This window comes from Hyperoodon ampullatus (assembly GCF_949752795.1).
Source record: "Hyperoodon ampullatus genome assembly, chromosome: X".
Taxonomy (NCBI): domain Eukaryota; kingdom Metazoa; phylum Chordata; class Mammalia; order Artiodactyla; family Ziphiidae; genus Hyperoodon; species Hyperoodon ampullatus.
The window spans coordinates 17000105-17023546 of record NC_136913.1 but is presented as its reverse complement, the minus strand read 5'-3'; the positions used below and the strand labels follow the sequence as shown (position 1 = coordinate 17023546).

The 23442-nt window shown below is 48.4% G+C and overlaps 1 protein-coding gene across 3 annotated transcripts in view; it reads left to right on the top strand.

Annotated features, from left to right (window-relative positions):
- The window catches only part of PHKA2 (phosphorylase kinase regulatory subunit alpha 2), a gene marked incomplete at its 5' end in the record, with an annotated part of 87801 nt that extends 64746 nt beyond the window's left edge, over positions 1-23055 (top strand). The window contains 18 exons of one of the 3 annotated variants that reach the window (XM_079726918.1): positions 100-244; positions 501-579; positions 3599-3768; positions 4549-4722; positions 8600-8688; positions 9693-9826; positions 10231-10387; positions 11555-11634; positions 11829-11907; positions 12008-12137; positions 12721-12822; positions 15341-15459; positions 16246-16275; positions 17480-17533; positions 19306-19476; positions 21030-21083; positions 21750-21950; positions 22407-23055. In XM_079726918.1, the coding sequence (XP_079583044.1) occupies positions 100-244; positions 501-579; positions 3599-3768; positions 4549-4722; positions 8600-8688; positions 9693-9826; positions 10231-10387; positions 11555-11634; positions 11829-11907; positions 12008-12137; positions 12721-12822; positions 15341-15459; positions 16246-16275; positions 17480-17533; positions 19306-19476; positions 21030-21083; positions 21750-21950; positions 22407-22577 (2139 nt within the window). In that variant the 3' untranslated portion in view covers positions 22578-23055. Of the gene's footprint in view, positions 1-99; positions 245-500; positions 580-3598; positions 3793-4548; positions 4723-8599; positions 8689-9692; positions 9827-10230; positions 10388-11554; positions 11635-11828; positions 11908-12007; positions 12138-12720; positions 12823-15340; positions 15460-16245; positions 16276-17479; positions 17534-19305; positions 19477-21029; positions 21084-21749; positions 21951-22406 lie in introns of all 3 variants that reach the window. The other 2 variants (XM_079726917.1, XM_079726919.1) reach the window with 2 other exon arrangements.
- Between the last annotated feature and the right edge of the window lie 387 nt (positions 23056-23442).

Here is a 23442-nt window from a genome sequence, read left to right as displayed (position 1 = left end):
GAAACAAAATGCAAGGATTAGTGCTGCCGTGAATGACAGCTGGAGTTTTGTCGAGGGAAATGAAGGACAGCCTTGAACCTGGCCTGTTCTGACTTGCAGTTCACTGACCAGCATCACTTCTACCTGGCCCTGGACAACGAGATGATCGTGGAGATGCTGAGGATCGAGCTAGCCTACCTGTGCACCTGCTGGCGGATGACGGGCAGACCCACGCTCACCTTCCCCATCACCCATACCATGCTCAGTAACTCCATGAACTTGATCTGCTTGACTCATGTCCCACTGGTGGTTTGGACCCTTTTCAAAATGTTTAAAATGAGTCCCATGGACAGAGCTAAGTACTGAAGGGGGTTCTTAGCAGTTAGGTTTCTTAGGTCGGGAATCTTCTGTGCCATACATATTTTAATTAGATTTTGTTGATGAAAACATTTCAGTGCGTAACCAAACAAAGTATTCCCAGATTAAGTAAATTAATTGATCTTTTTTTTTTTTTTTTAAAGCAAACGATGGCTCAGATATTCATTCTGCTGTTCTTTCTACAATTCGAAAACTAGAGGATGGATATTTTGGAGGAGCCAGGTAATTTGTGATTTTTTAAAAAGCAAAAGTAACATTGACCTTTCTTAACGTCTTCCGCTGCCCCGCTCCCGTTTTTTGTGTCACTCGCCGAACATAGAAGCGTGGAGCTTTAGAGTAAAAAGGGAGTTAAAACATCTAATCCAGTCACCCATGTGAAACTGGAATCCTCTCTAAGCATCAGTTGGTGGGTGTTTGTGAAGCTTTTATGGGCGCCAGGAGGCCTGGGGCATAGAGAGGTGAACATATCAAGTCTCTCCGAAGTGGCACTCTCGGAATGCATGTGTGGAATGCTGTGTCTGTTTCTACTAAAAGGCGTGCTAGAAAACACCCAGTGCCTAGGATCTGGCAGGTGCTCAATAATCAAATCACTCCTTGAATTGACTTGGGTGTGCTAACACCTTAAGGATAATTCACAGAACTTTACAAATTCCTTCGTGGCCCTCAGAACAGAGCACCTGAATGGGCCTCCCTAGACCACTGTCCCCTCATCCTCCGTGGAACGCCGCCCATTCCAGTTTGCAGGCCCACAGTCCAACCGGTGCTGCCAGCTCTTACAGTGAAGCACCTTGAGGGATAGGGGACTCACCTCCCATGGAAACCCCTTTTGTTTTTGTACCCCATGACTGTCACAAGGCAGAGGATTTCTCAGTAGCATCTATGCCCTGATCTCTGTGAATCTCCTGGAATATGCCAGAAGGGCCCCAGGATAACCTCACCCTGCAGCTGGCCCGAGTAATGTGTGGCCTTTCCCGAGCTTGGGGAGGCTGCCGTTTGGGTCCTGATGGAGTACCACCTGCTAAAAGTGTTTGGGAGTTGAAGTCAGCCCTTCTTCTCACATCCTCCCACACCAGGGACCCTGCCGCCACAGTAACTTTTTACAATTATAAAATACACATAAAAATTGCCATCTTAACCATTTTAAAGTGTACAGTTCGGTTGCGTTAGGTATATTCACATAGTTTGCAACCAATCTCTAGAACTCTTTTCATCTTGTAAAACTGAAACTCCCCCCACCCCTGCCCCTGGCAACTACAGTCTACTTTCTATCTCTAGGTGTCTCATCTAAGTGGACTTATCCAGTATTTGTTTTTTTTTTGTGACTGGCTTATTTCACTTAGGCTGATGGCCTCAGGGTTGAGTCACTGGATTTCTAAGCACTGGGTTTGGCACCTCTGCTCACCAAGCTCGCTGCGGGGGTTTTGCTGTAGACTCGAAGTGGCCCTCGCTCCAAGCTTCTCCTGGCCTCTCTCATGAGTGTCAGCGAGGCCATCCCCAGCATTCTGCTATCTAGCTCCCAGGGCTGGCGCCATAACTGCAGTTGGCATCTGCTTTCGTACATTTCATATCCAGCTTGGATAAATTACCACCTGGCATATGGCGTCATAACCGAGAGACAATACCATACGCCCATAATTAACTGTTTTCCAAAATGAATTCTTTAACTGAAATCTAATCATTGTCAAAAGGATACCGTGTGCAGTTACTTGAGCACTTGCAGTGTGTTCTTTGTGGCTTTGCACCTGTTGTCTCATCTTGTCTTCACTTTGTCGTGCAGGCTGTATTCCTATTTTATGGGCAAGGATCTGTAGGCTCAGAGAGCCAGGGGCACAAGATGAGTAGGTGCAGGAGCTCTGTGTGAATCCACAAACGGGGCTCTAACCACCATACCGAGCTGGATGGGGGCTTACGGGAATCAGGAGGGCCTCCTGGTTACAGAGTATGGCAAACAGTTCAGAGAACCATGGAAAGAAACAGGAATGCCTAGGCTCCATCAGCTACCTTTCCTGCTTAGTTCTTCATAATTAAAGTTGAATGTCATTTTGTCTCTTTTTTAGGTCTGAGGGTATTTAAAAAACTAAACTCGCTCTACATGCCAGACTCTACCCTCTGGACCCACCTGGGGTCGCTTGCTATCAGAGGGTTTAAAATTACTGCCTTTCTGCCTTTGACCTGATTCCTTTCAACTTCATCAGAGGAAGGGGTCCCTTGGCTCCACCTCATCTCCTACTGTTTCCAACCGCAGGGCAAAACAATCCTTAGAACTGACCCCAGGGCTCTAGGGGGAAAAAGTTCTTACTTGATTAAGGGAAGGCTTTTCTTTCCCTCAGGCAGTGTTTCTTGACATAGTGTACTTGCCCGAGGAAGCTCACGCACATGTGAATTCATCTGAGCTGCATGCTTCTGTTTACTCTCCTCGAACTAAGCCATTTAAACAAGTCATAATCTGATGCTGGTAGCTCTGAGGCATCCTACACTTTTCTGCCTCCAGATCTAACACTTTAAGAAGCACATAGTGCCGGCTTTCTTTCTGTACAGTGGACATCCCACTTGCCCCCCGAACCTGGGGGTGAATCAGGTTCAGGGAGCAAGAACTCAGAGGCTGCTGCCTTTGTAGCAGAACCCCATACTGCCAAACCCAGCTCCCAGTTTTCGGTGGAACTTCTCCCAGCCTGATAATAGGGCCACTCTGGGCCACTGTCTCTATCCAGGGATGGCCCGGCCATCACGTTCTTTCTAGAGAGAACTTTGGCTCTGAGACGTGCCTCTCCCAACATTTCCCCCCACCCTCCCCCGGGCCTTGTGTGGCTGAGTGATAGGGACTCATAAAAGGTAGCACGAGGGCACCCAAAGAATCGTTGCTTGTGGTTTTGTCCTGGTCCAGTTGTTTTAGGGCAAAAAATACCCAAGGGTTGGTTCTGGTTAAAAGTGGTTCGCTCAATATGTTTTGTAAAACTTTGGTTGGTTCAATAAAATAGATTTCTATTTGTGTTGCGTTCGGGAATAAGAAATCAGCATGATGCATTTTGGCTTTTAATATGCTGTGTGCTTCCACTTCATACTTGCTATTGAATTTTCATTTTAATTTCTTGGCTGACTACTTGTATGGGGCAATCTGCAGAGTGACGTGTTTACTGATTCTGGCAGAAGTGCCACCTGGTTATTGAAAAGTCTCTCGATGATTCATAGTGGAAGTTTGTCCACATCCACCTATATCTCTAACATAGTGTTTCCTTGGCAGAGTAAAATTAGGGAGTCTTTCGGAATTTCTCACCACCTCTTTCTACACATATCTGACCTTCCTGGATCCAGACTGTGATGAGAAGTTGTTTGACGATACCAGTGAAGGGAGCTTCAGTCCTGATAGTGATTCAGATTTGGGAGGATATTTGGAAGACACCTATAATCAAGGTACGGCTTGGAATGCCTTTGCAGGTGGTCCCTGAATTTATTTAAACCTTGGCATTGTGATAAAATTGCCCTAAAACTCAAGCACAGAAAATGATTTGTAATTAACATGACAAAAAAGAGTCTTTGGAAACTTTCACGTATTAAAATGAATAAAATGCCACTTTAATAAACCTAAACTGTAAAGGTGGGGCTTTTTTAAACCTAGAGGGACAAAGTTACAGGAATGCGGACTTTCCACAAAATATAAAGAAAGAAACACACTGCTTGAATTTTCAAAGAAATGGTAGAATGATCTTGGTTCGACTGGATATAAGTGATGAAATCCTTCGTATATAACATTTCTCAAACTGAGGAAGGTTTGGGGTTGAAGTGACCTGTTTTTCACTTTTAGATAGTACTTGGGATTGCGGCTGGGGATTCCATAATGCTTAGCTCACTCAGGACAAATTAAAACCAAAAGATCAGATGTTGGCTGCTGGCCCTCTCATTGTCTACATATTCAGCTCATCTTGGGATGAGGTGATGTAAACACTATTTGGACCTGTATTTTCTTTTTCTAGGATGAAGTTTTTCCAAACAATAACTTTATGAATACATGCATTATCTATGTAAATCTCTTTACTTTCCAGGGGTAGAGTGGAGGTCAAATTATCTATATCAAAATATTGACTTTCACTAAATCTACTCAGCACTTCATGCTACACGTAATCACTATTATGCATTTAGGTTATTTCTGCAACTTGTTTTCATTGGCTCTTTTTCTTACCTGTGTAATTATAGAAAGCCAGGATGAACTTGACCAGTATATCAACCACCTCCAGCAAAGCACATCCTCGAAGTGCTATCTGCCACCTCTTTGTAAGAAGACAGAGGACAGCCATGTTTTCAGTGCCATCTACTCCACTCGGGATATACTTTCCGTGATGGCAAAAGCAAAGGGTTTGGAAATTCCATGTACATTATTAACTCTTTTCTGCCTGTTAAAATAACTTATTTTATCAAAGTAATGCATGAGCATAATGTAGAAGTCAAAGAATCCTGAACGACGACAAAATGCAGCTGTTTCCTGCCTCACCTCTCCCCTCCTCACTGCCCCCAGTCCTTCTACTTAGAGGCAACCACTTTCAACTCTTCGTTGTTTCTTCTGGTATTTACATATTTCTAAATAATGTGTCTGTAGTGCTGTCTTTGATGCATCGATGTCATTCAGTATCTGTTGACTTTTTTTGTGCAGGTGAGGAATTCAGCTGTGTTAAATCACCACTCCTGCTTCACTTCCCCTAACCTATCCATGCAGTTGTATTAAGGTTTAGTTAAATCAGTATTCACTATTTCTATCATTGTATGTATGCAAATATTATTCCCAACTCAGTATAATAATATACTACATTATCATTTTTCCTTTTCGTTTTTTCTGAAGTTAACAGTTGCCCTATCTTTTAGTTTGCTTCGCTTCCTTTCTACACCTTCCAATGGCCTCGCAATACAAATTTCCACAAGGTGAATCATATGTATGAATCTCACGGTTCCACTGCTTTTCTTAAGAGTCCAAAAGTTTCCTCCAATCTGGCTGATTGCACACTCTAAGCCTCTTGCATACCTGGCATCCTGGGTCTTTTCTTTACTATAATCCTTGGGATCTCCTTTGCTTGTCTCTTCAGTTGGGTTCCCTGTTTCTTGATTCTGGCATGTTCCCCTTTCTCAATTTATTCCTTTGGTGGAATACATTCTAGAACAGTTTCAATAGGTTTTAAAAAATGGTGCAATGGAAGAGGGCACAGTAATGACAGCCCTTAACTTGCTTGTTTCTGGAGTTCACTGCCCCTTTTGGCCTGGTCACCCTCCACGTCCAGGATGTAGATTTTGTCCTGGGATCTTCCTTCATCATCATCTGGGAGACTTCCTTGTCTCCTTTGTTAGCTCTCCTGTTTTCTGTATCTCAAGTTTTCCTCTTTCTTAGCTTACTATCTTATTTTGGTGGAGGACATCCAGTAGTTTCCTAGGAAACAGTTCATGGTGGGTAAAATTGTTGAGACCTTTCAAGTTTGAAAATATCTATAAATTATCCATTTGAGAGTTAGGCTGGGTATAGCATTCTAGATTGAAAATAAATTTTCCTTAAGAATTTTGAAAGCATCTTTTCATTGTCTTCTAGTTATCAGTGTTGCTACTAAGAAATCTGAACCCATTTTGATTTTTTTTTTTTTTTTTTTTGCGGTACGCGGGCCTCTCACTGCTGTGGCCCCTCCCCCTGCAGAGCACAGGCTCCGGACGCGCAGGCTCAGCGGCCATGGCTCACGGGCCCAGCCGCTCCGCAGCACGTGGGATCCTCCCAGACCGGGGCACGAACCCGTGTCCCCTGCATCGGCAGGCGGACTCTAAACCACTGCGCCACCAGGGAAGCCCCCCATTTTGATTTTTGATCCTTGAAATATAAACTGTTAATCTCTTTCCAAGTTTTTAGGATTTTCTCTACTCTCAGGTTCTGAAATTTCAATTATGTGCTTTGTTCTGGGTGTATTTTCGTCCACTGCGTTGGGTACTCAGTGGGCCTTCTCTATCTGGAAATTTATGTTTTTCAGTCCTGTAAAGTTTTTCTGAAAAATTCCTTGACTCATTTCCTTCCCTACGTTTTCTCTGTCCTCTCTGGTACTTTATAATTCCAATATTGACCTCCTGAAGAAGTCTTTATCGTTTCTCTCCCGTCTTCCATTTCTCTGTCTTTTGATCTGTTCTGAGGGCAATTGCTTCAACTTTTTGTTCCACCTGCTCAGTTGAGTTTTTCCACTTTTGCTGTCATGTTTTAAATCTTTGTTCTCTGAATTGTATCTGTTCTTGTTTCATGAATGCAATATAATTCTTATTACTCTAAGAATTAATGGCAGAGCTTTTTGTTTTTACATTTTCTTCTCCCTAAATGGTTTCCATTTCCCCCAAGTCAATTTTTCCTGTTTGTATTGGTTTCTGTCTTCCAGAGTAGAGTCTTTCCTCCAGTGCTGGGTGTTCTTGGTTATCTGCTCATGCATATAAGAATCTCCAAGCCTATACCTGTAAATGGGGCCTGTTGGGTTTATGGGTGAAGGCGGGGCAGATTTCCCAGAGACGTTCTGCAATCTCCTTTGCAATCTCCTTTGTAACCTGTAAGGGTCTGATTGCCTCAAGCTATACAGTCATTTATTCCCCCAAGGAATGTACCCATACCTTCAGACATGTGGGTCAGCATCCCCTCCAGAGACACACATACCACCCCTTTTTTACTCTCTGCAGAGAGACTTTCTAGTCTTCTGTCAGGGTGAGCAAGGCAGTTGCCAAGCTGTGTGGAGTTGCTGAAGGCATCTAGGGAGCTCACTGCCTCTCACACACCTTATTCTCCGTCTTTCTTCTTATGGTTACTCTCTCTGGACCCCCAAGTTCTAGAGGTCCATGGTGCAGCAAGCTCCTTAGACTTCTGAGGATTCTCTGTTATAAATCTGACTGGTTCTTGGTTTTCCCCACTGCAGTCTTGGGTTTGGTTGCCTTGTGTCTACTAAATGTTTTCATCCATCAGCTTTCCCACTTCCAAAATGTTACTATTGTCTTCTCTCCTGCTTCCCTATTCTTTAGGATGTGCCTTTTTTAAAATTATTTTTTGTAGGGTTAGTGGGGGGTTAAGAGGAAGTAAAATTAAAACTTATGTTTAATCCACTAGTGTTACCTGAAGGTCTATAAATGCCTTTTATTTATTTATTTTAAAATTTATTTATTTTTTATTTTTGGCCGCATTGGGTCTTTGTTGCTGCGTACGTGCTTTCTCTAGTTGTGGCAAGCAGGGGCTACTCTTCATTGTGGTGCGTGGGCTTCTCATTGTGGTGGCTTCTCTTGTTGCAGAGCACGGGCTCTAGGCACGTGGGCTTCAGTAGTTGCAGCACGCAGGCTCAGTAGTTGTGGCTCGTGAGCTCTAGAGCGCAGGCTCAGTAGTTGTGGCGCACGGGCTCAGCTGCTCTGCGGCATGTGGGATCTTCCTGGACCAGGGCTTGAACCCATGTCCCCTGCATTGGCAGGTGGATTCTTGACCACTGCACCACCAGGGAAGCCCTATAAATGCCTTTTAAATGTACCTCTTCTTTACCTTGAAAGCTTCCTATTTTCCCAAGGTGATATGACATACCCTGGCAGACAGAGATGGCTTAATGAATAAATACTGATAGCATCTAAAGGTGGTTAAAAGGGGGAATTCCCTGATGGTCCAGTGGTTAGGACTCGGTGCCTTCACTGCTGGGGCCCAGGTTCAATCCCTGGTCAGGGAACTAATAAGATCCTGCAAGCTGCACAGCGCAGCCCCCAAAATTAATTAATTAATTAATTAGGTGGTTAAAAAGAAGCACTAACACCCAGCAGTGGCAAAGTGGAACACACAGTGGACAGGAAGCTGGTACACCTCGATTATGAGAAGGCCGGTGACCTTGGACAAATGACAAGGTCATTGGACAAACCTTGGACAAACCCTCTCTGGTTCTCAGTTTCCACATCTGAAAGAAAAAGAAGTTGGACTCAATCATTTCTAAGGCTCCTTCCAGTCCTAGATGCTATGTAGTTTGCCCTGAATTCTAAGAGAGAAAAGTGGAATTCAGCTCCTTACAGCAAGATCTGTGTCCTGCTCATTTCTTATTTCCAGAGTTAGCACATGATGTGGCCACATGAAAAATTCTTTTTGAAATCAATGAAACTAAGTAAGTAATCATTTCTTATTTGGTTTGTACTGAATAGGGAGTAGCCACCGTACCTCTTAAAAGAAGTATTTTATCCTTCCTCCTGCTCAGAAGAGCTTTCTCTTTATTCTTTTGTTTTCTAGTTGTTCCCATGGCTTTGCCAACTAAAGTTCTAAGTGCCCACCGTAAATCGCTGAATCTTGTTGATTCTCCTCAGCCACTCCTAAAAAAGGTAAAGTATTTAGAATCACTTTTTCAAAAAGTGTAATGTTCTTTGGTGCTGGTGTAGCCCCAAGAACTCTTTTAAATGGTTGAACTCAAAAGAGCACATTTCTTGGTATCCAGAACTTTCAGGATGAGAAGCTCTGGGTTTTGATGTGCACCCACTCATTTAGTTGTCTGGCTTCTGGTTTGTGTCAGTATGCACACTGAATTTGATGCAAACCTTTATATTTTGCGTGTAGGAGATGGCTACTGACATTCTGCCTACTCATCAGAATCTGTGTCACATTAGAGGAAATGAGCTAGCTCACTACCAGCCCTGTCCTATCTGTGCCAGCCAGCCAGCCAGCGCCAGGCTACTTGTGGAGCAGGGCCCAAAACCAGAAAAAGATTCCTCTGGAGAATAAAATCCCAGGGTGTTCCCCACTAGTTCCCATAATTTGTTATTTTATCCAAAGTTCCCTTTGATTTTATCAGAAAGATTCAGTGTCTGTTGGAGACTATTTTAACCTAACCACAATTTTAGGTTGTTTAAAACTCACACATTTTGTGTGTATTTTGCCTTCAAAAAACATTTTATTGAAGTTTAACATATACAGAGAAAAGTATATAAAATATAAGTATAGAGCTCAATGAATTATCACTGAGCCAATAGACACGTGTGCGTAACAAGGGCCCTTCGCGTCCCTCCCGGTCGCTTCCTCCCCCTCCACTCGGAAGGTAACTGCTAGCATGAATTCTAACACCAGGGGTTGGTTTTGCCTGTTTTTGACCTTTACATAAATAAAATTTACACATATTTTAACCTGTCCAGTTCAGTGTCCTGCAAACATCCACTAACACAATGATTCACCGATCAGAAATATAAACAAAAAGCCCCAAAAGATACAATGAAAACCTGAAGCATAGCACAGCAGCAGAGTTCCAAGACCAGGTTGGTGTGTCACTTCCTGATCTTCTGGAAGTTTGCATGCTCAGCCCCCCTCCCCTGCTTTTTGGCTTTTGTATGGACAGGCCCCCGAAGATGACTTCCAGTTTCCCAGAGATGACCACGGCAACGTAGACTGTGAGAAGCTGGCTGAGCAGCTAAAAGATTGTTCGAACCTACAGGACCAAGCGGACATTCTGTACATTCTGTATGTAATAAAGTAAGTGGGTGGTCTTCACTAGTTTGAGCTTTCTCTATTCTCCTTGCTCTTTGTCCTAGGCTTCTTGGCCTTCCAGCAAGCCACATCATGGTCATAGTCACCCAAGCTACCCAGACTCACCGTGAACAGACTCCCATCCCCTTCTCTACCTACTAGTGTTGCCCTCCCAAGATGAGAAGGCTGGGTGAGGCCAGGATCTCACCATTTCCTGATGTTAGGCTTCTGTTTCAAATAGAAGACGACGCAGCCCTCTCAGTGAGACTCAAAGGCACTGTGCAGCCCCCAAGCACTTGGCAGAATGCGTGGGGATTCATTCCCCTCCCTGCCAAGTGAGCTCTATTGCAAGAGAATCTGGCCTTGAAACGTTCTGGGCCATACTTCTGGGGTTTTCCATTTCTTGACAGGGGTCCCCGCTGGGACACAAATCTCTCTGGACAGCACGGGGTCACTGTTCACAACCTCCTCAGCGAGCTCTATGGAAAAGCCGGCTTGAACCAGGAGTGGGGTCTGATCCGCTACATCTCTGGCCTACTCAAGAAGAAAGTGGAAGTCCTGGCTGAGGTCAGAACAACCATGCACGTGAAGGGTGTCTGTTTGTCCTTTCTAGCCCGGTGCCCTCTTGCTATTACGAAAGCTGGAGGCAAGCACCTCCATTTGTAAAGGAAATGCGTTGTTTAATATACAGACGGAGCGGGTCCTTCTGTCCTGACCTCCCACTGCTCTTGGAAGACAGGCAGAGGAAATGAAATTCGAGTTGATTAGTTTTGTTACTTCTTAGCTGCAGAAAAGGGTTTACCAAGACATGAAATGAAAATGCTCTGTGGCCCGGCACCCTCTTAAACAGAGCTCTCTTATTTCTGCACATCTGCAATACAATCATCATCAGTATTTTAACCCCAAGGCCCTGCAAAATCCAGAACTGCTTTCTATGACATTCAAGTTCTTTTTTTTCCACTCATTCATTCATTCATTCATTTATTTATTTTATGGCTGCATTGGGTCTTCGTTGCTGCACATGGGCTCTCTCCAGTTGCGGCGAGCGGGGCTACTCTTCATTGTGGTGCGTGGGCTTCTCATTGTGGTGGCTTCTCTTGTTGCAGAGCATGGGCTCTAGGCACGCAGGCTTCAGTAGCTGCGGCGCGTGGGCTCAGTAGTTGTGGCTCACGAGCTCTAGAGCGCAGGCTCAGTAGTTGTGGCGCATGGGCTCAGTTGCTCCGCGGCATGTGGGATCTTCCCGGCCCAGGGCTCGAACCCGTGTCCCCTGCATGGGCAGGCGGACTCTCAACCACTGCGCCACCAGGGAAGTCCCCAAGTTCACTGTTTTAGTAAGGTGATGGTATTTATTATATGTGAATAATGGGGAAACTGGCAATTTAGGACTATAATATGGTCATTAACTCTTAACATCAGTATTTTAGCACTCACAGCAACTCATCCTCCTTATGGAATATCAGGGAATCCAGTGTGTTTGCTACAGGGGTTGAGCATAAAATACCCACGAATAGGCCCTGCAGAGCCAGGCCTGGGGCCACATTTTGGGGACACAAAGATCACGGGGACCCAACTCTGGCTGGGTTGCTCAGTCTGGGGTCTGTGTACGAATTTTCAAATAAATAGCAGCATGGGTCATAAAGTTTGTAAAGGTAAATTTACGATCTTCTTGGCAGTGATCCTTCCCCACCGGCTTTGCTAATCTTTCTTCCTCTCACCCTCTTCCTAAATGTGTAGGCCTGCACGGACCTGCTGTCGCACCAGAAGCAGCTCACGGTGGGCCTGCCGCCAGAACCCCGGGAGAAGACCATCTCTGCGTAAGTCTTCAACCTGGGGGCCTCAGGTTTGGGGGCGGTACCTGGGGGGAAAACATCAGTGCTGTCCACCATTCAGGAAGAGAGTCTTTTTATAGACACTGTCACTCGAGCGCTTCCAGCAGGAAAATGAGGATATTCCATAGAGGACTAGGAGGCATCTTTCATGGTGTTTGTGTCCTGATGCTCCTTCCTAGGCCTCTTCCCCCCGAGGAGCTCACAGAACTTATCTACGAAGCCAGCGGGCAGGACATCAGCATTGCCGTCCTCACACAGGTCAGCTGGCCACGGAGGGGCAGGGCTATCTCTGGGCAGCAGGGGCTTCTCCGCCACCAGCCAGTCTCTGAAGCCCTGTCTCCACGTATGTCTGTGTCAGGAGATTGTGGTTTACCTGGCAATGTATGTCAGGGCACAGCCCAGCCTCTTCGTGGAGATGCTCAGACTCCGGATTGGACTCATCATTCAGGTGATGGCCACGGAGCTGGCGCGGAGCCTGAACTGTTCAGGTGCGATTCTCACGTGCGGCTCCCACAGCTCCTGCACCCACCCGCCCCTGGGGAGCCCTGCCCAAGTATTCTGGAACCAGGGCTTCTGAGCCTTTGGGTGGGCTCATGGCTTCACCAGATTCTCTCGTTTAGATGTAACTTCCGCCAAACCATCCAGCACAGGGTGTTGAATTTCATAGGTTAGGGAAAATGAGGCACTAGAATCTTCTCTGCTCCTGACATCTGAGTTCCTTACTGTTCCTCCTTGTGGTAAGATGTCACCCCCCATTTCATAAAACCGCTGCTGGGAGAAATCCTACCAATTTAAATATGTAAATCAACTGCAAGATGCATTCCAACATTGGGGGGTTATTACAGTGTGAAAAATTTTGCGTCTGAGTTAAGAAAATATACAACTTAAATAGCAGCATTTAGAATCACCAAGGATCAGTACCTTTCAGTCCTGAAGCAGTAGAGAGGTAATCCTGAGCAGGGAGACCTCCCACAGTACCCTTTGTCTCCACCACCACCCCACGCCCACGCGACTCTACATTCTCCTGCCACCAGTCCTGTGTCGGGACACTTACACGATGTTTGTTTTTAGGAGAAGAAGCTTCTGAAAGTTTGATGAACCTCAGCCCTTTCGATATGAAAAATCTCCTACACCATATTTTAAGTGGAAAAGAGTTTGGTGTTGAAAGAAGCGGTAAGTAAATGCCCGTCTTACTGAGGGGAGGGGGTCAGAGAGGGCTTGACTGACACGTCCAGCGTGGCCTGGAACTGCTTCATTTCTATGCAGATCAACATCAGTAATCGCGATTCGGGACATAATGTTTGGGTATAAGGTTCCTACTTCACTGAGATGGACAGAGTTCTAGGTTTAAGGTTGTGACTTGTAGGGCCTTTGTGACCCCTCGTGGGCTGGCTGGGAGAGCTGCAGTCCCATGTGGCGTGGGGCACACCCTGGCCTGCGGCCTCCCTCCTTTGCAGTTGGTCCAGGCACCGTCACTTGTGCACAGGGGTAGGAGCAGGTGAGGCGACCAAGGTGTCAGCGTGCAAGGGCTGCCTCTTCTAGCACCTGAGGGCCCCACCTTTAGTGTGGGTCGGTTTTCGATTAGAACCTCCTCACCCTTCGTGGGCCCAGGGAAACGCCGTCGGCAGCCTTGCAGCACTTCTTGCTGAGTGAGTTTGCCCCGTCCCCTTCTTGCGGTCCCTCACGTTTTATCTGTACCGGAACCCTGTTTGCAGTGCTAGGAAATATAATCGCTCAAGTCCTGGTGGAATTCTGTTCTCAAATGCTCCCTAATTATAATTGAAGCAATTATCATTTACTCTCCTCATAATAGGGTGAAATGATTTGCAGACACATCTGTGAATTTATTTCATCAAGCCAAAGAAATGCAGTGTGGGCTGTCATTCTTTTTATTTAATAAGGACATTGGGTACTTCGGATCTTTTCTTTAGAGCGGGCACCAGCAGGCAAACAAAACCGGCATCGTGCGGTCAGATGTGTTTTGGTGGATTTTCTCCTTTGCTGAGGAATGCTCAAGATCCTTTTCCAAAAGTAATTTTCAGTTCTTTCAAATGCACAATCCTTGAAATGTAAATATATAAGATTAATATTTAATGTGTTCTCATCAAAATAATATGTGGTTTGACAGTAATTACTAAAAATTGTTATTAGATACAAAGTTATAGAAGCTTATGAAACTAGGAACAGAGTAAGGTCACTTGAAACCAAAAATATGTCTAATTGCAAGCAAGGCCAGAAGAGGTCCTGTCTTTTTGCGTATAGCATCATTTGTTAATTGTCCTTTGTAATTGTTCGATTTTTATAAATCAAGAAACTCAAATAGTCTTAGAATTTTTATTACATTCTGAGATGTCTAAGATGAGTATTTTCAGCTAATGCCCACCCTATACAGGCCCCACTGTAGCTTCCCAGACCCCTTTGGGTTCTGTTCTCCACTCTCCCGGTGTCCCTCCTCCCTCTCTGGCTAATGGTCGCGTCTCCTTTGTGGGTCCTCCCCCCGTGCTGTCCTTTGGCTCCTTATTTGTCTTTACTCCTCTGCGCAGTGCCCTACCCCCATGGCTTCGGGGGTGGGTTGGGTGGGAAGGCAGGGCACGCAGAGGATGCTGCCCGAGGAAATGATCTTAGAGTCAGGCCTGCAGAAGGAGAGGACGCACCTGGCAGACGGGAGCAGGCAGGCCAGGAGGGAGCCGCCTGTGCAATGCCCAGTGCCGAGTGGCTGGCCTGGAGGGGACGGCTAAGAGGGGCGGGTGGGCTCAAGTCGGTAGGGCTTTGTGTGCCCCTGTGAGGCTTTAACCTGAAGACAGGGCTTTTAACCTGAAGAAGGATTCCAAGTGGACAGTGACATGGTCACACGTGCCTTTAAGAATGATCGTTGTGAGCACACCGCGGAGAACCGGTTAGTGGGGGCAGGGCGGGCAGCAGAGTGGAGCCAGGTGACGTGTCTTCGCCACCTCCAGCCTTTGGTTGGCTTGTTCTCCCAGGATTTCTCTCTCCGGGCCCAAGGCTGGACCTTAATTAGTTGGTCTCAGTTTTCTGCAAGGAAGGGGGTGCATTTGGAGAAGTAAAAAATTATTTTAAAAAACATATCCAAATCATTGAAGGGTTTTCTGGCCACTCAGTGTTTTCTGCATGCTGCTTAAGTGATGTTCACTCTGTCACCCATTCACTCGAACACATATTGAGCCTGTGCTGTGTAGCAGGCGCTGCCCCAGGTGCTGGAAAGAGTGCCGGCCAGGGCAGACACGGCCGCCTCTCACAGAGTGCGTGGTCGAGTGGGAGAGAGAGACGTGGATAAAAGTAAGCACATGCGGGCTTCCCTGGTGGTGCAGTGGTTAAGAATCTGCCTGCCAATGCAGGGGACACGGGTTCAATCCCCTGTCCATGAAGATCGCACATGCCGCAGAGCAACTAAGCCCGTGTGCCACAACTACTGAGCCTGCGCTCTAGAGCCCGTGAGCCACAACTTCTGAAGCTCGCGCGCCTAGAGCCCGTGCTCTGCAACAAGAGAAGCCACCGCAATGAGAAGCCTGCGCACCGCAACGAAGAGTAGAGTAGCCCACGCGCAGCAACGAACACCCAACGCAGCCAAAAATAAAATAATTAATTAATTTTAAAAATAAGCACATGCATGTATTCCTCTCAGGGTGGACAAAAATCGTTTCTAAGAACGATGTGTGTGTTTCCCCTCCAGTGCGGCCTATCCATTCCTCCACATCCAGCCCTGCCATCTCCATCCATGAGGTGGGACATACTGGAGTCACCAAAACCGAGAGGAGTGGCATCAGCAGGCTGAGGAGTGAGATGAAACAGGTAAGAAGAGCTCTCGGCTCCAGGAAAGAAGTGGTCTTCCTGTCTGGGCTCAACTCAGAAAGTGATAGAGACCCAAGGCATGCAGGGTACAGCCTGCTTTGTAAAGGATGTGCCATCCCTTCTGTCCTGGAATCTGAACACACCCTGTACCCAGACATCCCAGAGCCACTCACATGCACGCACACATGCTCATCCTTAACGTTAAGGTGTTATGCGAGCATTCTGGAAAATACCCTTCCCCGTGGTTGCCTGTTGCCGAGAACTGGTCATTCAGATGGATCACAGCCATTTAAAAAGTAGAGTCGCGCAAAAGGTAACTGAATCATCTCTGCATCAAATGTGTCCTTCAAGTGAAACAGAGAGAGGAGTCTAGAAATGGAATGGAATGGAATGCTCGTGATACCTTTATTTTCCACCATCCACAGGTGTCTCTTTTGTGCTCACCTTTATTTAATTCACAGTAAATTCCTTCTCAACTGATCCCACAGGAGTGCAAGTCAACAGCCTTTCAGTCCTAATGTGCCGGTTACTGTGGTAGGACTTGACAGTGATCTACAGTAGGAAATAGAGTTTCCTTCTGACCATGACCTGCAGTGAGAGATGCACTCGGATTTTCTTCTCCATTTCAAATGATGACTCAATCTACTGAGTCTGTGAGGCACTGAGGGTCACACCCTGCAGCTGGAGCAACACCTCCTAGTATAATCTAGAGGGTGATAGAAGTAGTAAGGCATCCTTGATTTGAAACTGGTTTTTGTTTATTTTCTGATGTATTTTTACTTTCAGATGACTAGGCGATTTAGTGCTGATGAACAGGTGAAACATCTTTGTCTTGTTTCCTCCTTTACTGTGCTTCATGTTCTTTCTGGCTTGAATGGGGAAAGCAAGGCTGTGAGTACAGAGAGTCTGAGTGCGTGGAGAACGGCTCTGCCCATCCAACATGCTTGGGTGGAGGGGACTCCGCAGGCTGTGGGAGGCAGCCCTGGGGACAGGCAGAGCGCTGGACTTGCCCTGCGCCTTTAAACAAATCCATGTCTCAAGCGCTTGGAGTTTACAGGAGGCTATGTGAAAGAGATGGGCCCAGGTTCTGCCTCGGCAGGAGTTTCTGTTCAAAAAAAGGGAAGAAATAGGGACAAGTAGATTGTGGTCATTGGTTACAGCAGGAGAAAGAATACTGCCACTTCCTGTGTGCCTAGATTGCCTGGGGGAATTTAACCCTGGAAGGAAAAAAAATGTAAGGATACTGTTCTTTTATGTCACCCTTGTGACATACTTCCTTCGCCTCCTCCATCCAGAAGCTCAGAGTCCCTTTCCTAATGATTTAATGTCTCTGTGAGAGAGCTCAGAGGAGTCACATACTGACGTGCGGATTCTCTGTGTTGTCCCAGGGAAAAACGTCCGTGCTGTCTCATTCGAATTTATGCTCTTTCCAACTAAGGAACAGATTTTCCAAACATCTTCCTTTGCCCACCACTCGGTGGCACTGTCCCTCTTGTTACCTACATCCCGATGGCAGCTCACTGGGGCTGAATATGGGTGGTTCCTTCCGTCTGCGTTTAGTGCCGTCCTTGCATATTATGGGGACAAAACGATCACCTTTTTTCTTTGATGGGTTTAGATTCAGTTAGCCAGTACAAGTTTTGTATTTGGCCACTTACATCAAAGAAATACATTATTCTCTTTCCAAAATTAACATAAAAGATTAGCATTTCACGGCTGGGAGTTTGGAAAATAAGTCGTGTGCTAACTTGATGAGGCACCCTCCACATCTGACTAGATATGGGAACACTTCACACTCAGAGAAAGCATTTCCCGGGCCCTCTATTGGCGAGCCCAGAGCTCTGCCCGCTGCGCCGCAGCCCATCGGCCTGGGGGGAGGGTGAGTGAGAACTTCTGGCCCTCCCGCATCCTCCGCCTCTTCCTTCCTTGGCTGTTTCTCAGGCTGTTCTATGTTCCTTCTCTCTGCGTGCGTCCTTTGGTGTCATTGCACATGACTGAGTGGATGCTCTCTGTTTTGTAGCTCTTTTCTGTGAGCCAGGCCCCGTCCAGCAGCGCTCACTCCTCCAAGTCTGTGGTAAACAGTGTGTCCCAGCCATTGTCCTCTTCGCCACCTCCTTCTCGTTTATGGTGTCTCAATCCTCTCGTTGCCCTTCTCGTGCTCCCACCACCTCCCTAACTCCCGAAGATGTGAACAGGTTTAAGTGTTTCCACTTGACTATGATTATGAGTAGAGGCTAGAAAGCAAGCCGAGAACTTGTGGAACTGAGCTCTGTGTTTCCATCTTGAGCTCTCTGCTTATGCTCCTCGGTGGGGTGTGACTGAGGAGCACTTTTCTCACCAATTCCCAGGAGCTTCTGGAACTTTCGAGGCAGTGGTTATGTGCCTCTCTGTTGAGTCACGGGGGTGAACCGCTGCCTGCACGTGCTGATTGGCACTTTGTATGCGGAATGCCCCCCGCTTGGCTTGAGGCCGCAGACGAGATGGAGCACTAGGAAGTGTTCTCATTGCAGAGGCGAGTCTCAGTCTTCCTCCCAAAACTGGAAGCAGAAAACCAGCTGAGTCATTGATGAGTGTGGCTGGAATTACTTTTATTTGTATCTAATTGTTGCCGTATTTAAATGGCAGTAATGAGCCCGATGGAATAACCCAGCCTAACAGCCTTTTCAAAATAAGATCTGATGAAGTTACAATGCACGCTCCAAGAAGACTCCTGCCCTGCTAGCCTGCTTAACATTGGGATTTCATTTGTAAACCTTTAAATTTGATGTTGCACACTGAGAAATGAAAGTGCCAGATAGTCCAGAACAAAGATAATGTGTAAGGATGAAGGTTATCCCCTCCCCGACCCAGAGGCCAAGGGGTGAGAATCCATCCACGGGAAGAAAGCAGGTGTGAGCTTTGCCGCAGGGAGGTCGACGCTGAGGGAACAGGCCTGGTCTCAGGCCCCACCGGGAGCCTCTCAGAGCTGCCTCCGCAGTCGTGGGCGGGCCTGCGGCTCCCGAGGCAGAAGCAAAACTGTTGGCCCTGCCCCAGCGCTTCCCTCGCGGAGGCCAGAATAAATCCAGCCTCGGGGAGGAGGTGGGAAGGAGGTGATACCCCTCCTGCTTCAGCAAAGGCTCCCGGCTCGGAGGTGGTCATCGCCCCAAATTAGGATAAAGCGCCGTGCTGAGAACAGGCAAAGTAGAAAGCGATTGAAAAGGAAGGTGGTAATACCATAGCCTCTGAGGCCCCGCCACAAACATGGGTTCCAGCCTTCCCCTCTTCCAGGGCTCCAGAGCCTTGCCCTGCGCTGTGTTGTGTTCTCGTGGCAGCTGCACTGCAGGGGAGTGACCACCACCCTCCGCGGCACCGCAGGAGGAAAGCGGTCACTGTGGCGTTGGTCTCCGTGGGCTGCGGCGCCCGAGGAGTCACCTCCTCCAGGTCCGAGGCCTCCCCAAGCCCTCCAGCAGCAGTGCCTGCTGACCCCACGGCCGGGCGTGCTCCCAGGATTTCCCGCATCTGCACTCGGGGTGCGCACCTGTGCCCCGCTGCTCAGATGAGGCTGAGCGCGCTCGTGGCAAGTTAGAGACTGGAGCAGCCGGTGTGGAGTCGGGATTCGCAGACCCCCCAGAGCCCGCCCCCTGACCTGCTCGGCCTCTCCGTTGGGTCAGGGGCCTCTGATGCTGTACCACCTCTTGGGGGCTGGGAAGAGTGCACAGAAGGAGCTTAGTAAACGAACCGGGGCAGGAAGGAGTGAATCCAGCTGGTGGTGGTGACTAGTTTACGGAGCTGCCCTCTCGGTGACCAGCACTGCCGTGGGGTGCCGGCTGCGAGGCTTCTGAAGGCCGCGCCTTTTCTGTCTTGCAGAGGTCCAGCACCCCATCCTCACCCACGGGCACGTCATCGTCAGACTCAGGTGGGCATCACATCGGCTGGGGCGAGCGGCAGGGCCAGTGGCTGCGCAGGAGAAGGCTGGACGGGGCCATCAACAGGGTCCCCGTGGGATTTTACCAGAAGGTGTGGAATATCCTTCAGAAGGTGAGCTTGGCCACTGTGCTGCATTCCATAGGCACTGGTGCTGAGGCGTGCTGGCACCTACAGGTAGCAGGCGGCTGCAGAACAGGCGCATAACCCCCAACCTTAGGTAGCTCACGGCCTAGAGCAGGGTTTCTCCCCCCTCGGCACCACTGACATTTGGGGCTGGGTAATTCTCACTTCCGGGGCTGCGCTGTGCATTGTGGGATGTTAAGCGACATCCCTGGTCTCCACCCGCTAGATGCTGGTAGCACCCCCTCCCCCAGTGTGACAACCAAAATGTCCCCAGACGTTGCTGAGTGTCCCCTGGGTGGCAAATTGCCACTGGTTGAGAAACGCTGGCTGGAAACCCAACAAGGTAGATAAGGTGGCAGCCCAGGTTTGGGGGGGCCACCTTTGACGTATTTTAGGAACGCAGAAAAGTCAGAAGGTAGGCAAGAACCAGAGAAGGCAAGGAAAGCTCTGGATGAAACGCTGTAACCCGGCTGACCCAGAACAGCCTCAGGAGCCACGCCCCTTGGTCCCTGCACCCACTTCCTGTCTCACTCCCACATCAGCCTCAGAGCGTCCCGGTGTCTCCCTGGGCCCCACCAGAGGGACTGTCTGCCTCCATTAGAAGCTTCTGTACAAACCAAGAACCACAGGCAGGACCGAGTTTTTCCCTAAACTATTTTTGTTAGCTCATTTCACAGTAGAAGAGGCAAGGCGAGAAGAGGCGTCCCTAAGACCCCGTACCGCAGCCCCTTCCCAAAGCCACAGCCCCCTTCGGCTGCGTTATGTCCCCTGTGAGGTCTTCCTTATGGACCTGGGCATGGAGAGGTCAGAGGGGTCCCTGTCCTCACAGATGAACTCCGGTCCCCACGTGGGGGCAGGGCCCGAAGAGGCCTCTTGTCAGGAGGAAGGAGCGTTTGCTGCCGCTGCATCCTCAGCCCACCGGGGACGGAGGCGGCGCAGCTGCTGTCTCCAGGGCACAGGGAGTCAGGAGGTAGCCCGTGAGCCCAGAACTGTTCCTGGGGCAGGGCTTCCACCGGCTTCATACCAAGACGCTTTTATTATGAAAAAGCAGCATTTTGTATTGAGCCAGCGCTGGTTATTTATATACACGGGTGTGCATGTGCGTGCATGTGCTCTAGTCTTTTGTGATTGGTGCTTATTATAGAAATCTCAAAAATAGATGCCTGCAAAGGCATAGAAGCATCACTTCGCCAGCAGGAAACATGCACATCTCCCTTTATCTGGCACCAAAGGGGGCCTCTCAGCCGCCAGGGCCGGGTTGCCGAGTGAAACTCGGAGCTCCCACAGAGGAGGACCCGGCAGCTCCCTAGGGCGTTGTTCGGGTGAGATCTGAACGATGCCTGCTGGTTCCCTAGAATTGTTCCATCGAAAAACACAGCCTGTGGGCAGTGAGAACAAGCCCTCTAAAAATAACTCCGACAGTCTGGCGTGTTCCAGTCCTCGTGCTGGCTTCCAGGGCAGAACGACTTGAGTGTGTGTGCGCCGTTTTTAATCACGTTCTGGAATCTGACTGAAATGTGAAATGCGTGTTCTGCCTCCAGTGCCACGGTCTGTCCATCGACGGTTATGTGCTCCCATCCTCGACGACGCGAGAGGTAGGATGGGAAAAACCCGAACGCCGTGAGTTTTCACCAAGTGCTTTATTTCTTGGACTCTGACCACTCACCCTTCTTTCAAGCTTGTTACATACAGACAGGGCAGTTGTAGATCCGATCTTTCTAGACACTTAACCCTCAAGTTTTGCGAAGTTTTTTTTCCCCACATTTGTTGCATCATCTTTTCTCTTTCCCCTCAGAAACAGCATGTCTGGACTATCGATATCTTTAGGTTTGTTTCCGAAAACTCTCTTAAGAGCAAAGTTGCTCACCATGCTCATTGGACCCACGGCAGAGAACAGTCATCTTCCCTGGTTTCTTTCCCCCGTTCATTCTTTTAAAAAATTGATCCTTTAGTTTTTACACCACCCAAGCCACCATGCTGTGCGCCACAAGGAATAATGAAGAAAGAGAAATAAGAGATGGCCCTGCCCCTGGAAGTCGCAGTCCAGCAGGATAGGTGACTAATGCTAGGACAAGGCTGACTGACGCTCAGGGCAGAGCTTTCCGCTTCCTGCTCCAGAGGATTCCTGGGGGCAGAATTAGCAAAGTGGCCAGAAAGGAGGCAGCGTTTATGCTGAGCCACTGGGTGCTGTGGGCAGCGTGGGTGACAGGACTGTGTCTGTGCTCGGTTCACTCGTGACCCCCTGCTGGTCCCTTTGGCAGATGACCCCACAGGAGATCAAGTTTGCTGTCCACGTTGAGTCGGTGCTGAACCGAGTGCCGCAGCCTGAGTACCGGCAGCTGCTGGTGGAGGCCATCATGGTGCTGACGCTGCTCTCGGACACGGAGATGAACAGCATTGGGGGCATCATCCATGTGGACCAGATCGTGCACGTGGCCAACGAGCTGTTCCTGCAGGACCAGGTGGGTGTGCCCAGAGCCAAGGTGGGGACAGAGGCAGTGCAGCCAGGTTGGCTGGCATTTATCTCTGTCGAGGCTGGAGATCCTGTGACCAATAGGAAAGAATATTCTCGAACAAAGATAATGTCATCAGATGGTGGGAAAATGTCAACCATTTGGTTTGAAAATGGCACAGTGGCCACTGGGAGGTCTAAAGACCTTTGGAGATGGACAGGCCTGTTTCAGCATAGGTTCTAGTGCCAGCACCAGCCTCACGACATGTCTGGCCCCAAGTAAACCAACCACTTAGCCTGCACCAAAGTCGAGCTAGAAGAAGCCGTCCTCTCCTCCTAGAATCAGTGATGTGCTGCCAACTCGGGCGGCTGGGGACACGGTGCCCAGAGCAGAGGCCATCTGTCCCCGGTTAGGCCGGGAGCGCCAGCTCTGCTCACGTGTTGCCTCTGCCCTTTCCTGCTGCAGATGTCGATCGGTGCCACGGACACACTGGAGAAGGACCAAGCCACGGGCATTTGCCACTTCTTTTACGACAGTGCTCCCAGCGGGGCTTATGGGACAATGACCTACCTAACGAAGGCGGTGGCTTCTCATTTGCAGGAATTGCTGCCCAATTCAGGCTGCCAGATGCAATAGGGCCTCGGCGCTCTGAGTCTGTCACTTTCTCATGGGAACTTTCTTGTGTTCCCCAAGATCCCCTGTGCTGTCACAAAAGCATTTCCCATCAGAAGCACTGGCAGGGAGGAGGTGGCAGTGACACACCTGAAAGCAGTATACATCCAAGCCGTAGAATCCTGTGCCCGCCCCGAGGAGCGCCCTGGGATCATCGTCTTACATTCATTTTGCTGGAAAGTTTGTCACAGCATCTGCTCTCCTGGAGTCTGAGGAGGTATCGGAAATGGGTCTACTTTGAGTGCAGAGTGAAGTGAGAAGGCAGCTTAAATTGGCTTTCACAGAGTTACCAAACAGGTTCAATGAGCTAGTGACACATCTTCAAGATGGAAAGATCCTTCGAGCAGCTGCGGACCTTGACAAGGGGCACATCTTAACAGGGTACAGTCTGTCTGTGGGTCAAAATGTTTGTTTAGCAAATAGAACAACTCCTTCTGCAGAGGTTTGGTTGTCTTGTGCCTTGCTTTCCTTCTTGGCCTGTTGCTGTCTTATTGGCATAGCTACCTTTGTGTGAGACTTCTCTTTCACCAAGATTTAGAAAATTGCTCCCACTTAACTTTTTGGCTCATGGTCTTCAAGGAGTTTATCTTGGCCCCCCATGAGGTAGGGATTTCTCCTGCCTTATGAAAAAATCCCACATCATCTTCCAGAATCTAACCAAAAAAAGAAAAGAAAAAAGGCAGAGGAGAAGCCAACTCTTCTTATAGCTGGGCCAACTGTTGTTTTGGGGCTGGCATAGGCAGGGAGTCCCTCTGGAAGGCCTGTACCCCCGCCCCCCTCATGGGGTGACGGCCGGCAGGGAGCAGCACGTCCGCCGTGTTCTGGGGGA